The sequence below is a fragment of the Dermacentor andersoni genome, chromosome 9, assembly GCF_023375885.2.
Source record: "Dermacentor andersoni chromosome 9, qqDerAnde1_hic_scaffold, whole genome shotgun sequence".
In the NCBI taxonomy this organism is placed as follows: Eukaryota; Metazoa; Arthropoda; class Arachnida; order Ixodida; family Ixodidae; genus Dermacentor; species Dermacentor andersoni.
In genome coordinates, this window is record NC_092822.1 from 35,549,584 (window position 1) to 35,566,152 (window position 16,569).

The 16,569-nt window shown below is 44.0% G+C and overlaps 2 protein-coding genes across 2 annotated transcripts in view; one reads left to right on the top strand and one right to left on the bottom strand.

The window, feature by feature from the left end:
* The window catches only part of LOC126527592 (protein FAM91A1), a 34,161-nt gene extending 22,500 nt beyond the window's left edge, over nt 1-11,661 (top strand). The window contains exons 17-22 of the mRNA XM_050175382.3: nt 323-433; nt 4,139-4,252; nt 6,306-6,372; nt 9,854-10,118; nt 10,618-10,687; nt 11,525-11,661. Of these exons, the coding sequence (XP_050031339.3) occupies nt 323-433; nt 4,139-4,252; nt 6,306-6,372; nt 9,854-10,118; nt 10,618-10,687; nt 11,525-11,620 (723 nt within the window). The 3' untranslated portion in view covers nt 11,621-11,661. The remainder of the gene's footprint in view (nt 1-322; nt 434-4,138; nt 4,253-6,305; nt 6,373-9,853; nt 10,119-10,617; nt 10,688-11,524) is intronic.
* A 1,237-nt stretch (nt 11,662-12,898) lies between these two features.
* Nucleotides 12,899-16,540, bottom strand: Atac1 (Ada2a-containing complex component 1). The gene is made up of 2 exons (XM_050175539.3): nt 16,078-16,540; nt 12,899-14,958 (listed from the first exon to the last, which is right to left on the bottom strand). Exons 1-2 carry the CDS (start codon nt 16,360-16,362, stop codon nt 13,825-13,827), a joined length of 1,419 nt encoding a protein of 472 aa, XP_050031496.1. The 5' UTR covers nt 16,363-16,540; the 3' UTR covers nt 12,899-13,824.
* Between the last annotated feature and the right edge of the window lie 29 nt (nt 16,541-16,569).

Sequence of the window (16,569 nt, forward strand, 5' to 3'; positions counted from 1 at the left end):
TTCCATGTATTAATTAAACAATATTTTGCGACCTAAAAGTGTAAAAATTAACATTATATTGAATTACGTGATGCATGTCTGACTGCTGTTTTCATATGTAATGCACAACTTTCGGGGTCGCGAATCTGAGCAATGAGAGAAGTTCTCTCTAGCCTTCTTAGCATTGACTGCTATGCTTGAAATGGGAGTATAGCCATAATTGTTCAGGACAAGAGCTTGCCATTGTGGCCTTGATCATGCGATGCTGAAGGTCACTTTGGATTGCGACCTGGCTTTGCAGTCGTTCAATTCAGGGCTTGCGATTATAATTGTGCATGTGCAGGTGAACTCTGCCTGGTTCAAGCTGTTCATCTACGTGCTGTCTGGCCACGGTCCCCCGTCTCTCCTGGTTTCCAAAGGAACACGGTTACGAGTGCTGCCCAGCATCTTCGAGGTGGGTGGCACCTGATGGCTTTCAAAATATATACATTTGAAATACACTTACATCCCAGTATAATGAACTTCAATATAACGAAATTCTCAATATAACAAAGTATATAACTTTTTTATAACTCCTTGTCCATAGAACACCACATATTTTGAACCTCAATATAATGAAGTGTGTTTATACACGATTTCAATATATAACGAAATTTTACTGCCACCGCGAAAGAACACCGTGACAATAAATGGAAACTTCTGCAGATGCAAATGGTGAAATAGTAAAATTACAAGAGGCTGCTTGCGAACAAACCTCTCAAATTGCATGCCAAAGCAGAGAAGCTTCATGTTTCATATAAAGTCAAAGTGTGATAAAATCCTATTGCACTCCGTGCGCTGTTTGCTTTGGGCACAAGCAAACGCTTGCGAGGGTGAGCCGATAAGGACGGTGGCTTGAGCGCCGTCTTCCTGCACGAGCGCGGGGGTGTGGAGAGCAAGCTTGCGGTAACATGAACAAGCGCGCACGAGGCAGGGAGGGGAGGGAGTAGGGGGGCAGGTCGGCATGCATTTCCTTTCCTAGTGCAGCCGTAGCTCCACATGGCTATCAGAAAGGCTGATCGCATACACAGCCTGGGCGCCCTGCTTTAGAGGTGATCTGTCTCTTGTGCAAGGAGTGGGTGTGCCAAGGAGCCGTGGCATCAATTGCGCTGTCTTCCCGCACGTCTAACGCATTGTTGTTGGACAAAACGTCACAGGATGTCACTACCAACACTGTTTCTGCCATCTTTCCTTTCTTTCTTTCTTTCTTTGGTTTATTCAAGGCAAATTCAGTACAAAATTGCATTGAGAGACACGGCTAAAGGCTGAGGAAGTGCCCGACTTGACCATGCCACCCTCTGCCTGGTTCAAGCTGTTCATCTACGTGCTTTCTGTTTGGGAAGAAACGTGAGAAAAAAAATAGGTCCTAACTTGGAAAACCTATCATCCTAAGTCACTAAAACATTTGGCAGACTCAGCTGTAGTTGAAATCTTCATAACACTAACCAACACGTGAATTGTTGCAGCACGAGACGCTGATGCATGTGGAACTTGCGAAGCCCGAGCGGCCCAAGATGCACTTTGTCGTTTTTGCAGCTTTGACAAGCCTTACGTTTGCGCTCCATGAATTCAGGCTGGGTCAGCAGCTTCCTCAGGTGGGGTATTTTGGTGCGAAGTATTGATGCGGCCACCCAGTGTCAATCGTTGTGGCACGAGACGCTGACATGAGTCGAGCTAGTGAGGCCAGAGCAACTCGAGATGTGCATTGTAGTTTTCCTGTTATGTAGTGTTTTGTGTAGGCGAAAGGAGCCTCAAACAAAATAGAGCTCATGAGTGAGGCCACAACATGATGCTGCTAGAGTGAAACATCGCATATTAAAAGTGTGTGATATGATTCCGACGGCACTGTGCCACTGTGCCGTGAAATAGATAGGTAAGGATCCTTATCGCATAGCTGCGAATGTGACATACGACGACCCCTGAGGAAATTGATATTACCGGAAAAGGAAACTGAGTGCATGCCGGAATTTCCACGTGACACGGGAGGGCTAGTACTGTAGGGGAGCTGCCGTAGCAGGTGTTTAATGCCCTCGATCGTGCATGCTTCGTGGCTTTTCTTGTTCTTTTGATATCTAGTGGCCGGGAAATGTATCATACAATTGCAGTTTGGCGACGTACTGAACATTGGTGCCGAAAGATTGTGTTTTCTAGGAACATACTAACCGGTAAAAAAGGAAGCGTGAGTGCATTGGGTCATTTTTTGCGTTCCCAATAGTGAATGTTGGTTCCAAGAAAACCGGTCTGGAAATTGCCTGCACTGTGAAATTAGATTTGAAACCAAAATCGTATTTGTGATGTTAGCAAGAGCCTACTGTCCAAGCCAGCCTAGACACTGTCATTGCTATTGCCACCACGTAATGGTGAGGGATCAATTTCTCGCACAGCATGATGGTAACTCGCTGTTTTCACTTTTTGATTACAAAAGATAATTCAGAAGATAAGTTTTGTTTACATGATATGCTAGCAACAAGTCGTGTCACCTGTTGTCTGGAAAATTGCATGCGCTGCAAGGTGAACTGGCGAAGTGGTTAGTCTTGGGGTGGGCTGCAGCCTTGTTTGTGATTGTTGCAGAGTCATTTGACAAATGCAGAATATCAAATGCACAATGAACCCCTAGGAGAATGACATGTTGTGGTCCACAGACAGCGATAAGCTGCTATCTTAAGAGTGACGACGATGGACGTAAAGCATAAATAAATTTCTTTTGTGTGAAGGTAAGATTCGCTAGTTTCATGTTTCTGATTGCCAGAATTTCAGGCAAGCTATGTTTTTACTGTTGAAAAATGGGTTGCGCATTTATTTTTACTTTGTTCAGGAGCTCTAATGTCATTTGTGCATTAGTTTTCTACTTTGAAACCATAAGAACAGAGTACATGTTATAATTGGCTAAATAATGCCAAAAAATTGCCAAAGAAGCTCGAAAACAAGTTAAGGACCACGCAAAGAGCGGTGGAATGAAGAATGTTAGGCGTAACATTAAAAGACAGAAAGAGAGCGGTGTGGATCAGAGAGCAAACAGGCATAGCCAATATTCTAATTGACATTAAGAGAAAGAAATGGAGCTGGGCAGGTCATGTAATGCGTAGGTTAGATAACCGGTAGACCGGGTTACAGAATGGGTGCCAAGAAAATGGAAGCGCAGTCCCGCGAGGACGGCAAAAGACTAAGTGGGGTGTTGAAATTAAGAAATTCGCAGGCGCAAGTTGGAATTAGTTAGTGCAGCACAGGGGTAATTGGAGATCGGAGGGAGAGGGCTTCATCCTTCAGTAGACTTAAAATAAGTTGATGATGATGATGATGAATGCCAAGTGAAGCAGTGGTGTGTTTGGCCATCTTTTTTGGCCCCTTGTTTAATTCAACTCGCCGGATAATTAGATCATTTTGGTTGGTCCCAACGGGATCAAATTAACAGAAGTCAACTGTACTAGTCCTGTCCATCTCTGATCATATGTATCTGCAGAGAGCCTCTGTGACTTGCTTATCAATCTTAATTTGTTGACGGAGAAATAGGGGTAGCTTGCTGGACCTGCAAGGTTATAATGTACACTGTGGTTACACTGAAGGTATTTCTAAGTTGCTGTAATTAGAATGAGCGCATATAATTAATAAAATTGGTGTAATTACCTAGTCAACAGCCTTGTGCAGCGTAGAAGTGTGTTTGCTGTTGTTTGTGTACAACTACTGCAAATGTTTTCTCCCTCGATGGTCGCGAATGTAAGATGCAGTGTTGCATTACAGGCATGAGAAATTAATGCTGTTTTCACCACTAAACAACCTCACAGTTTGGAATGACTGTGCAGATTTTGGTTGATTTAACTGCTGATGCTGCAAGAATTTCCAGCTGATGCAGTGTTTCATGTCTTTTTCTAAAAAAAGGTTGCACGGGTCTGTGATGGCTTTCTCGAGATTTTGAGGCTTTTCGTGCAGTTTCCAACTTTGCTCCCCATTTTAGAGGGCACATACCTTTGCAAGGCTCAAACTAATTTTTTTGATATCAACTACAGCAAACCACGTCTGAGAAAAACTTTGTTGAGACGGACTCTCTGCTAGGTTGAGCTGCTTGGGTGTTGTCAAGTTTTACTCTTCGAAGTGATTTTGACACTGCCGCACACACTTTCAGGAGTACGACAAGCTGCTGGTCACAACGTGGGGTCACGGCCCAGGGACAGTTCCTACATCAAGTGCCCTCATCACCCTCAACGATGCGCTCACGCATTCCGCTGTGCTCATTCAGGTATGGACACGTGAAGCAGGATGACATTTTAGGTAATGACACCACGGCTATTTATATAAAAGCAGAGAGGCTTGCCGGTGTTAAAGTATTAGCTTGCATGCTATTCTGTAAGAAAGACAAAGAGAAGGGAAACCATTAGAAAATGTCTCCAGACATTTAGCGATTTTTACGACTTTGAACTTGTAACTGCACGAACTGCAAGCAGTAGGCTCTCCTGTTGGATGCCAGCGTGTTCTCAAGAATTTTTTTTTTTGCGAAGTGTACAATATCGACTTTGCTACGTTGCTGTCTGCTGTGGTCTTCGAAATATGTGCACGGTCGTCACTGCTCTTAGAGTCTGCATAGTGTGCAAAAATGCTGCACAAACTACCATATGCCAGAGCTGCATGATAACGTAATGGTTAGCACATTCAGTAGTGATGCAAAGCTGCCTATAGTTTAGTCCTTCTTGAACTGTCGATAGTATGAAAACTGTCGATACTGCCATCCAAAGCACGCTATCGAAAGTAAAATTGATAGTGTGTGATTGTTATTGAAGGTGCTATGTAGTACACTATCAAAATTTCCTTACCAATAATGTAAAATCATGTGACATACAACGTTTAAACACTGCAACACAAATTTTGCAGTGTTTCCCTGTTCTAAATTGCGTGAAAACAAGTGTTACTGATGGTTAGTAATGACAAAATATCTGGTATAATCATTAGCCAAGAATTGTAAAACTGTCAATAGCACTCTGAGTAGGGAATTATCGCAGTGTTATCAATAGTCCTACTGTCAATAGTTTTCGTTACACTGTCGATATTGTCACAGTAAAATATCAAAATAGTATGGATAGTGCTATCAGTCATAATACTAGTATTGATATCTTTTATTACACGATCAATAGTCAATTTACTGATGGTTTCACATCACTAGTTCATTCATCTCTCAAATGCATATCGCTGCAAGGGTATGAGGTCGATCCCCGGTGGCAATGGAGGTATCCTGCACAAGGAGGTATCCTGATGACGACAGCTTGACGCCAATCACATGACGACAGCGTAACAGGAAGGATAGACAGATAAATTAATGTACACAGTTTCAAGCATAGGACTGTCATCATAACAAAGTATGACAAGATAATGAACCAAAATAAATATGGCAATGCTCATTCAAAAGTCCCTTTGTCTGTGAGGTGCAAGTTAAGGTGATGCGCTGTCCGTCAAAGCTTTTGGCTCGTGCCCTTCTTGTTCACTTATCTTCTGGTCACTAATTGGCTATCCTTTAAAAGCTGAAGCTGTCATACTAACTGAAATATTATTTATGGAGTCATTAGGGAAACTAAGGCAACACAATGGCAGAGAATTAATAAGCTTATAAATGTGTGTGCAAATGTTAGATATCTCAAGAAAAATAACACAAACTAATGAATTTATTTTTAAATGACTCCCTTAGTTTTGTTTATCGTGATAACTTTCTGGTGACATGTCTGAGTAATCTGGTTGCCTTTTTTTTTAAAGGTTTCTGCACATGCTGTGATACTTATACTTGCCTTTCTTTTGGTATTGGTGTATTGATACACACATATTTTTGTTTCTTGTATATCTGCTAGATGTACTGGCCATTTATAACTGTTTGTAATAAACACTGCACTTATTCTTAGTTTTCTTTTACTATATTTAGATCTATGGTTAATGTAAGGGTACTCCTCAGAAAATAAGAAAACTGAAGGTTTCTTTTTGTCTCCGATGTCTTGCCACCTATGTACAGTAAGATAATGCAAACACATTGCACTAGAATAAATAACTGTAGGAAGGTCAGCCTAAATATATAACATAGAAATATATATAACATAGAAGAACAGATGGCACAATGTTGAAAAAACATTTATGGGTATCGGCGAACAAAAATGGCAGAATTATTCCATGTCCATTCTTGCTGTTTCAGCGTTGCACATTTTTTTAAATAAAACCATCAGTTGTCACTTAATGCCTGCGTCCCATTTGCATCATTGAGCATGTTGACCGTGAAACCAGATGGGCTGACCTTTCGTGAACTCTCTTGGTTTCAGGCCCAGGGTGTGCCTAATGGGCAAGTTAACATTCCATTCCCATTTGACGACCAAGAAAGCAGTGCAGGTGGGTGACATGCATGGCTTGCGATTCTCCGAGGTCCATAAAAAAAAAAAAATGTCAGTCTGGCTCAAAGGTGAAGCGTTGAAAGGAAGAGCAAAGTATGTATACCGTTGCGCTTCAGCTCATCTAACAATATGCGGAGGCGACACGTCGGCGAGGAAAAGTGCTCTCGCGGATACCAGGTGTCTGACACAGCCAGCCTGACGAGGAGCCGCTGTCACAGGCGTTAGAGGCATCGCACCTCAGCTGTGCACGAGATGAGACTGATGGAAAACTGTTGGCATTTTTTCCTGTGACAGGACTGTACAGTTTTAGCCAGACGTTTACTTGTGTTCCGCTGAACTGTGGCATGCACATAGCTCTTTGGCAGGAGTGCTAACACGTGTGCGTACAACGCTCGTGCCTCCAATGAGAAGGCAGCTTTCTGCTCTGGCTTTGCTGCAGAGCCAGTTGAGCGGAGCGCGACAGTGCGTCCAATTGGTTTTATCGTTTTTTTTGCAGTCAGGTGCAGCAGGTGTATCTGACAATCTTCCAACCCTCCAGGTGGAGATTGTACGTGCTCTGTTGACATCGTGACAGCATGATGTTGAACGCACCTCGAGTGCCCGTGTATCTGTTATCACAATAAAATGGCTCTTGTACCAGAATAATCTTGGTACTAATATAACAGTTTTAGTAACAAGCATACAAATTCAACAGACAGTGAAGCTAAGGCAATTCTGAGGGGAACTAACTGATCCGCCACAGTATTGAAATTGAAATGATGCAAACCTGCCGCGGTGGATCGGTGGACATGACGTTCTGCTGCTGAGCGCAGGGTCATGGTTTACACTCCCGGCCATGGCAGCCGTGTATCAATAGGGGCGAAGTGCAAAAGTGCCCATGTGCTCAGATTTAGCTGCACGTTAAAGAACTCGACACGGCCTAAATGAATTCGAAAAGCTCCATTGCGGTGTTCCTCATAGCGACCCAATTTGTCTACTAGCTTGGGTCACTAGCTACTATCAGTGTCAAATGATACGCGAACAGCGGAGCCTGTGGCCCAAGCATAATTGAAGGTATAGTGCGTGCCGTCCCGTCGTCACCAATGACAGACGGGCACATCCGATTTGGCCGCACGGCGCTCGTTTGGGAGCCAAACAAATGGCTAAACGCGCTCAGCACACTAATGCCGGCCACCGTCGCGGCCTGCCAGCGATACCGCACTGCGCAAATTTGCCGATTGAAAGAATGAGGTGGCCACATGAGCGAATCTATAATGGTGACGGTGCAAACTGCTGCACGCGCACCGATGTTCGCGTCGGCAAACTGTGCGACTATAGTCGCTGTAAACTGCAAACTTTAGCTTCTGTTGTCTTTTATTTTTGTTTTCCACCTTTCGAATGTAAGAACCAGATCACAGGCGAAAATATTTCACTATTGGGGGATCGCGTGGTGCGGCCAAATCGGCAAATGCGTTCCTGTCAATGGTTACGACTGGACGGCGCGCACTATGCCTTCATTTATGCTTGGGCCACGCTCTCTGCTGTTCACATTACATTTGGTGCTAATAGTACGCACTTGGCTGCTGTCTTGCCGAGCAGACAGTGTGGGCCACCGGTTCATGTTGCTGTTCATGGTTCATGTTGAACAGACAACTAGCTGCTGTCTGTCATAGCAGACGACTTGGGTCACTGGGTGTGTGCCCGAACAGACTTCAGCTCTGCATGTGCGATATTGGTGTGTGCCCATTCTTGGCCGGTCCCCCAGAATAAATGTGTCGAGGTGACACAAGGGTTTATTCAGCCTTAAATATATACCGAAGGGATAGTGCCCCATTTGCAACAGTAACTGCATGAACTACAGCCGGTTGACGTACAGCCATTGCAGTGAAGTTCCAGCCAGGATACTAGAAATGGTGGGGGCTACTATGGGGTTTAGACTTACGGTGCTGCGGTTACAAGATGGAGTAGCTTGCCGTGGTATCATTCAGCATTGTGGTTGGCAGTGAGATTGCCGCTTTGTGTGTCTGGTGATGTGCCTGTAAGATTTTGTGATTTGCATACGGCACGGGGATACGAAGCAGGTTGAACAAGAAGGCTATCACTGATTTTTGATGATCATCGTTGGTAGTTACTGTCACAATCTTTTTTTTTCTTGAATATGTAGAAACGATATTGAATGACTTTCGTATTTGTCATAACGTTTCTGAATTCTAAATAAAGAAACAAAAAAAAAATGTTGAGGAAAAGACAACTTACGATTGGTGGGAGCTGAACTCGCAACCTCTAGCTGTTAGCAGTGGCATGTCCTGTTTTCTTCCACGCCCATTACCCCCTTTTGTTTTATTGAGAATACAGAAAGCTTATCACAAATTCAAACTTTACTCACAGAAATCGTTTAGTATACAGTTGCATCTTGATAAAACAAACATGGATATATAATGAGTTATCGTATATAACAAAGTAAATCTAAAGTTGCGAATTTTTCACTGATATCGCCATGTATACTTAAAATGAATATTTGATGCATAACAAAGGTAGTATTTTCATGTCAGAAGCAACTTTGTTCTAATGAAGTTTGTCTTTTGGCTTGTCTGTTGCCGTTCTATTCTTTTACAAGAAGACCTCTGAACGAAGTCATAGTATCTGGCCCCAATCCTTTCAGCACAGGTCAGTTTCTCATTATGACCGACAAACTAGCTGAAACTACTGGCCTTGTTCCCTCACAAATGCCCAATTTTGTGGTGTTGTTGATTTTGATGAGTTCTAGCCACTTTGCCTTACTGCTAAACTACTTCTTCCTTAGCTTCTTAAAGAGCAGCCATTCCTATAGACCCTTTTGTTCGCGCTGTATCAGCAGTGGGACCAGAAAACTGCCAGTCATGCATTTTCGACAGCCAAGTTAGCCAAGGAAATAAGAGTATTTTGTCCCGTACCTTACTATCGCTACATGTTCTTTATGTATTCCACAGAATGTGCCCCATATGTTGAGCTCATGTACCTAACTTTCGTGTTCTACTTAGCAGTAATATCTATTATTTGTCAAACGTTCTAGCTGTGCAGCAAAACTGGTGCCAGCTGGAGAGGTCTATATATTTATAGGCTATTGTAACTTGTATACTCATTGTCGCCCATCAAGTTCAGCAAGCTCTTTCAGATGGCTTAACTGGAACTCCTGTGGGACCCATGCATGTCAACATAGAAACAGTCTACTGACTGAGATGCACATCTTTTTTTTTGGATAAAGAGCTCTGTCTTGGTATCTTTGAAGCAGCTAAACGTTGTTAGGAATGTGAAGTTTGGACCACATTACAATGTCCAGCTGGAACGATGCAACAGAAATCGTTTGAATAATTTCACAGTGTTGACTTTCTTTTTAAGGAGTCAGCATCTTTGTTGCACAAAAATGTGAATGCTTACTAACTGCAAGCCACAGCTCATCACTGAAATTGATTAAAAGTTGCTTGCAGCTTGTCCCAATTTCGTGTTTTTGCATGATGCAGGGAACAAGCTTGTGAATCACCCAGCCTTGCAGCGGCTCTCAGAGGAGCTTCAACTTGGCTGTTCATGTGGCTACGTCACACTCATGCGGATACGAGCCCGGGAACCCATCGATATAGACGAGCCGCCCGACGACGATGATGATGACGAGCGTCTTGAGGATTGGACGCTACTCGACTGTTGCTATGGCATTCCGCTCTTTGACAACGCACTCAACAAAGACGTCTGTGCCAAGATTCTCAAGCACAAGCTGTGCACCAAAGACAAGTATGTCGCAGCTGCATTTTACAGCCAGGCATAGCTTATACCGGGCAACATTAGATGCATTGATATTCCGCCCCAGAAACTCTATGTCGTCATTTTTGTATTGAGCGTGGGAAAGCATACCTCATTGATTTCGCGACTTTGAATTACCAAAAAGTGTCGCATTTACCCGATTCTAATGTGCCCTTTCTTGTAACACACGCCCCAGTTTCTGTACTTCAAGAAATCATAAATGGAATGGCATTGATTGCCCACTCAATAATGTTTTATTGTAAGAGAAGAAGAGTGATGACGATTTATGCTCACTTAGAAAAAACAAGACTACAGTAAAGCCTCGTTAACTTGAAGATGTAAAAAACAGAAAAATTGCTAGACAAGGGGAGTTTCGAGAGTTTCTGTCCTGCCAAATTTACTAGCGTGTCTGTGAAAGTGACAAGGCCGGCGTTTCTGCGTTGATTCCCCTCACTTTTTCCACTGCACATCCCCCTCTTCCATTTTCCAGCCTGAAGCAGCTAACCAAGTCAAATCGGCGGCTGGCATTGCGGCTTCTCGACTTCATCTCCGACTACGAGGTGAGGACTGCACGACTGGTCATTTCCTGAAGAGAACGGCTAATTTAGGAACTGTATCCTTGTAAACATTAGAAATCGCCTTTGTTCTCCATCTGCATGCCACAGCAGCATAACAAAATTGGCATGCATTAATACATATTAGAGCAGAGATTCAGTTAAAAGTGCCTTAGGATGCATCTGACACGCTTAAAGGGAGAGTAAAGAGAAACACAAAATCAATTTAGCTTGATAAAGTATTCTTTCCGCACCCTATCTTCTTAATTTCGGGATAATAAGTTGACTATGAGAAGAGATAACGTAAGTAAATGTTTGTTGCTTAAAGGGGCCCTGAAACACTTTCTGAACGTAGTAATAAAATGTTGCCGATCTCTCGTAGAGGTTGTCGTGAAAATGCGAGCCAGATGTTACTGCGCTGCATGCAGAAGGGAATTTACAATCTTGTGTCAAAAGCAGCAAAAAACCACTTACTCTCGCTTCCGCAAGGTCATCATGCAGCAGCATCGCAACTGCTGGACCGACCAACACTTTTGGCTGATTTTGTCATTGCGAGAGCATTCCCAGTAATACACAATTGCTAATTTTGATTTAACTAAATAAAGCATGTATATATCTACTATCTTTAAAAAACAAAAGGAGATCATTTTGTCTTTGCACTGCCAGTCTTCATACGACAATTGCGCTTAGCTGCGCGTTTCCTACGAGATAGCAGCATGCTGCTGCTATCTCGTAGGCATGAAGTGAAAGTGTTCTCTTGCTTAGATTGTTGATTCACTGCTGTCAATTTGACATTTGGAGCCTTCCTCACTGCAGGGAGTTTTATTTCCATCTGTATTGCAGGCTGACCCCTTGGTGCTGAATACGGAAATGCTGCCCCTTCCAACGCAGAACCTCCTTTTTCACGACGGAACGTTGAGTGTATGGGACGGATGTTGACGTGATGGCAAGAGGTCGTCGAATAAAATGGGAATTTGTTAGCCGGTTGTGTGCTGGCTATTTTTTCAAAGACAAACAAAGAAGGTGCTCTTTTAACGACGGTTGTACTTGAGTACAAAGAAATAATCTTTTTAGAAATTAAAAATAAAACAGAGGGAACAATCTTTCAACAGTTGGTTCATTGGCAAAGTTGGGTCAGGTAAAATTGAAGCTGGAGATTGACCAACCTGCTACTATACCAAGCATGCATAAAAAGAAAACCCACAGGTTGAATGTGAGTGTCCGAATCGCCATCACTTCGTAATTTCCAACCATATTGCAGATTCATCACAAGAGAGTTATCTGAAAAAAAAAAAAAATGTGTTGCCCCATGGTCGCAATGGCTGTGCAAGTGCATGCTTTCGTGAACTGTTGAGATTGAATCACAATGTTTGCGCCAAGCGATCATACTTATGGTCTACTCAGCCATATGAACCGACTAGCTCAGTAACATGTACCTCCGAGTTACAAAAACAGACCATCTGCTTTAGTCACCACTCCACAGCTTAATTCTCATTAAAGTAGTAATATAACAGTAAAGGACAGACTATATATAAGTAAGGCTGATGCTAATATACTTTGCAAGCATGTATTTATGCACTTTACAGGGGGAGATTGCTTTCAAAAACAATTTTTATTACTTCTTGACCAAAGTTAGTGAACCTTAGTGCACCTTTTTTGAAGCAGATACCAAAAATGCAATAATTTTTTCTGTGCGTTACTTAGTTCTTCAGGTAACTAAATGTTATTTTTATTGTCTGTGACAATAATTAAAACATAACCACTTGATAAAAATTTGATATTAGCATGTGTGTAGACACTGGACAGCATAACAAAGACGGTGATGCAAGCAGGTTATCGAGGTATTATTTCTGATCTTGTAGTGCACTGAAGCTGAGTGCCTCAAGTCAGGCAATTTGCACCATTCAATTTCTTTTTTAATTTTAAAGCAGGCTCTGAAACCTGTCCTTGACATTAATCAGGTGGAGGACAGCGCCATCTCTCCGAAGTATAATGTGCTTCTGTAAAGTACTCAATCCTTTCTGGCCCAACGATTCCTGTAGGAATCAATATTTTGCAGAAAATATCTGACATTGAGGAAAATGAACACCACAAGTATTTCAGAAATGAGAGTGCCAGCAATGCTAATGAAATAATTTGTCACCTCAGCGCTGTAGATAAGTATGGCTCCTCGTGATACTGCACAAACGCCCACGCAATGCATCATGCTGAGGTTAGGGAGCCTGCTGCATAATGCATATAACCTGCCCTGGGCGGCGAAAAAGTGGTCTTCAAATATAATCTGTGGAAACATTGCACACTGTTGCCCTTGTGAAGTCAGAAGAACCCTATGCTGCTTACTCCACTTTGAGCTGTCAGCAGTTCACGAGAAAAACATTTGATTCATTGCCGGGAGCTGTCCTGATCCCGGACCAGAACAAATTTTTCTTCAACTATGAAGTTATGTTTTTGAGAAACCTGTTTTACTTTCGTTTTGTAGCTTCATGCTACATATGGGTGGATATCAATTTTTTCCTCTCATGAACCTTCCTCCACCTTGCAGAATTCCACAGAACTAATTTGCTATATCCAGTGGGGATCATTTCTTTATTTTTATTCTTTGGTCATTCAGAAGCACCTAAATATAAAATTTTCATTTCAGTGAAAAAATTTTGATCAGAAAGTGTTAAGTTAATGTGAAAAATGTCGCATAATTAAAAGAGAATGTTCCTTAAATTAAAGGAGAATGGTGTGTCTTTTGCTTCCAAAAGTTATTTCTGAAGTCGAAAACAGCACACTGGTGGCTCATTTACCCTATATTACTCACATTACATGTGAAACAAATTAGACACATTAAATCACAGTAATTCACCGCAACACCGCTACTGCTCCAAGCTGCCATGAAAGAGTTGGCAGTCTGCACACATAACAGTAAGGAGGTGAGTGGCATGGCAGTGAAAGTGCGTTGAGTTCGAAGCTGTGTTCCTCCTCACCGCAAGAAGCGTCTACAGAAACGCGCATATGTGCAAATTGTCACACAAGCTACGTTGCACAAATTGTAGCACAGAGTACATGAAATACACATTTGTGCAATCGTTGCACATGCTACAGTACAATGCACACTGTAACGCCACACTGCAGTCTTCAATCACCGTCCTCAGCCGTCAGCTGGAGCCAGGGAAGTAGTTGGGGTCGAGGTAGTTGTAATCAGCACCCGTGAAGCTCATGTAGTCCCTATCGTGGAACGTCGAGCTGTCTTGTGCCACGTGAACGGCCTCCAAGTGGTGGTCCTCCTTGTGGGTCGCCGTCTCGTGCATGCAGTCGACACAGTCGCTGCAAAAATCGATGGAGGCATCCGCGGGGCAGTCGGTGCAGTGCCACCTGGTGCCCACAATAGGATCGCACTCGCACCGATCGCAGCGGAACCCCACGTGCTGCGCGAGTCCAGCCTGTTTCATTCGTTCCTTGCGGACCTTCCTGAGAGCCATGAGTTCCTGGTACTCGGGGGACTCCTTTATGGCGGCATCGACCTGCACGTCGTCATCCTCTGCAGGTGCCGCTTCAGGCTTATCCTGGCTTCCGTTTTGCATCTCCAGGTACCCCCATGATGAAGAGCCGGAGTCATCATCTGCTTCTGACATGAAGACAGGTGGTCTGTGAGAGGCAAAGAATGTCGAGTGGGAGTACATGTAGCTTGACGACCTTGCAGGACCGTGATGGTGGTAGCTCCTCCGGGAGTGCCCAGAACCTAACCTGCGTGGTGTTGCGACATTGGGTATCCTGCCGGGAACAGGCAGGCCAGCCTTGGCCAGCTTGATAAAATACTTCTGGACGCGGCTGGCAACCTGGGTCGGAGTCCGATTTCCCAGAGCGTTTGCAATCTTTTGCCACCGCCTGCTTTCCACTTCCTCCGGTGGATACTTGATGAGCAGATCTTCAAGCTGCTTCTGTTCCTCCGCTGTCCACAGCTGGTTGAACGTCGCAGGCTTGTTCTCATTAAAGACACGTCCTCTGATCAGAACGTTGCTGCTGCCTGACCCGTTGCTTTGAGCCCTAGATGTGGCCGCCTGTCTAGGCTCAACCTTGGCTGCATGCCTCGTCAGCTGACGCTTTCCCTCTATTCCTTGCTGAATGCCCATGAGGCTGTACTGGCTCCAGTCTATGTCTGGCAGTGGGGCAACCAGTTGCGGAAGTGGAATGCCAAGGTCTTCCTTCTTCTGGAGCCTCTCAACGAATCTGACTGGGTCCGCCAGAGCATCTTCACGGACTTCAATGAGCTTTTCAATGTCTTGTATGACCTGAAGCACAAGAAAATGAGTAGGTCAAAGAAAGTCTCACCCGCATGCTATGAATACATCATCCTTGTCTACAGTCTAGGAGCTCAGGGTAGTTGGGATGTCATTCCTGGAATTCCAATTCATAAGCAGGTGTGGACACAAAGTGGAAGATGCTGTTACAATGCACTACATCTTTTCGTCTCTGTTCATATGTTTGCAAGTTGATTCTATAGATGCACTAGGGATGAGGATTGGGCGAGTTGGTATTGCATTCTAAAACTGGTACAGTACAACATTGAAAGGAAGAAACAAGCCAAGCCGGCCAGATGAAAGAGCAGAGCGCTGACTTAACCAGCTGGTTTATTGGCAGGTTGCACAAGATACACAGCTATATAAATGCACTGCCAACTAGCCTTAATTCTCAAGTGAACAAACCCAGGCTGTTTCATCTTATCAACTTATCAGTTCTATCTTATCAGATGGAACTTTGTGTAACGGTGATCTTGCTGTTGGTTTCAAGGCGTGCAGATAAATCACATAGCAGCACTTGGCAAACGTGGAAGTCAGCTTGTAGTCTGACACCTCTGTCAGTTGCGGAAAAAAAAAATGTTTTGGCCACCGGTACTGTTGTGAACTGTTTGTTGTCCAGCATCAAATTGTTCTAGCTTATATGGTTAATGAAACATTTCCAGTCGTAGCTGGGACAAGTTGGCACTTGTAAGGGCCTCAACTAGTTTTGACCGAGTTGGGCAGTCGCTTAATTCTCCCGGGATGCAAGTCTGGAACCAGTAGATAAGACCCAAATGGTAACAAACTAGCTGGTCGCGCCTGCCGCAGACGGCGACGAAAAATGTAAGAGGTCTCGGCGCACGTTTTTCGTAGCCCACGTGTAGCTTTAAAAGAGAACATACAGCACGTTATCTTGTTTTTGCCGGCAGACAACCCTCGTATTTACGTTCCACATGACTGTTTCCTGAGGCTATCTGATGTTTGCCTAGGTTAGCGGTGTATACCAGATCAGTACGGTCCCCTCGAGACAGTCATTTGAAGTTCGACGATGTGACTACCGTCACTGCCGCAACCGCGCGCAACGATAGACTTCTGGCTGTCTTTAGTTACGTGCTAATAGATTGTTCTCACCTGCACACGCTGAGCTTCGAGCACTGCGAGCGTCTTCAGCATGTTGCGATAGTCCGAATTGCCGCGCAACGCCAGGTGGTCCGATTCAAAAAAGAACTCTCCGATGTCGTCGGGGTCCTCGCTGTCTTGCTCTTGGCTTCCGCCGTCCGCGGGCGAAAACCATTCCATCGTTTCCGAAGCTGTTTGCGACGAAGAATCATCGTAGTTAGGGTCGTGTGCTTGGCTGCACCCCAGGTTGGCAGTGGAAGTCGACGGCAGCGGCTGCTTTTCAGAGCCGGCTTCCATCGCACCGTCACAAGCTAGCTCTCCGATGACGAATAGTAGCACGACTTAAGTGAGACAGTAGTGCAGGGGGACGACATTTCAACTCCTAAACGTCTGCAACTTAATTAAGAAGGTCTTTTGAGAAGAGCAAGGCTGCAAAACACACATTTTAGCCTCAATTACGACCTCACATCAACACTCTACGACAAACGGCCAAAAACGAAACTT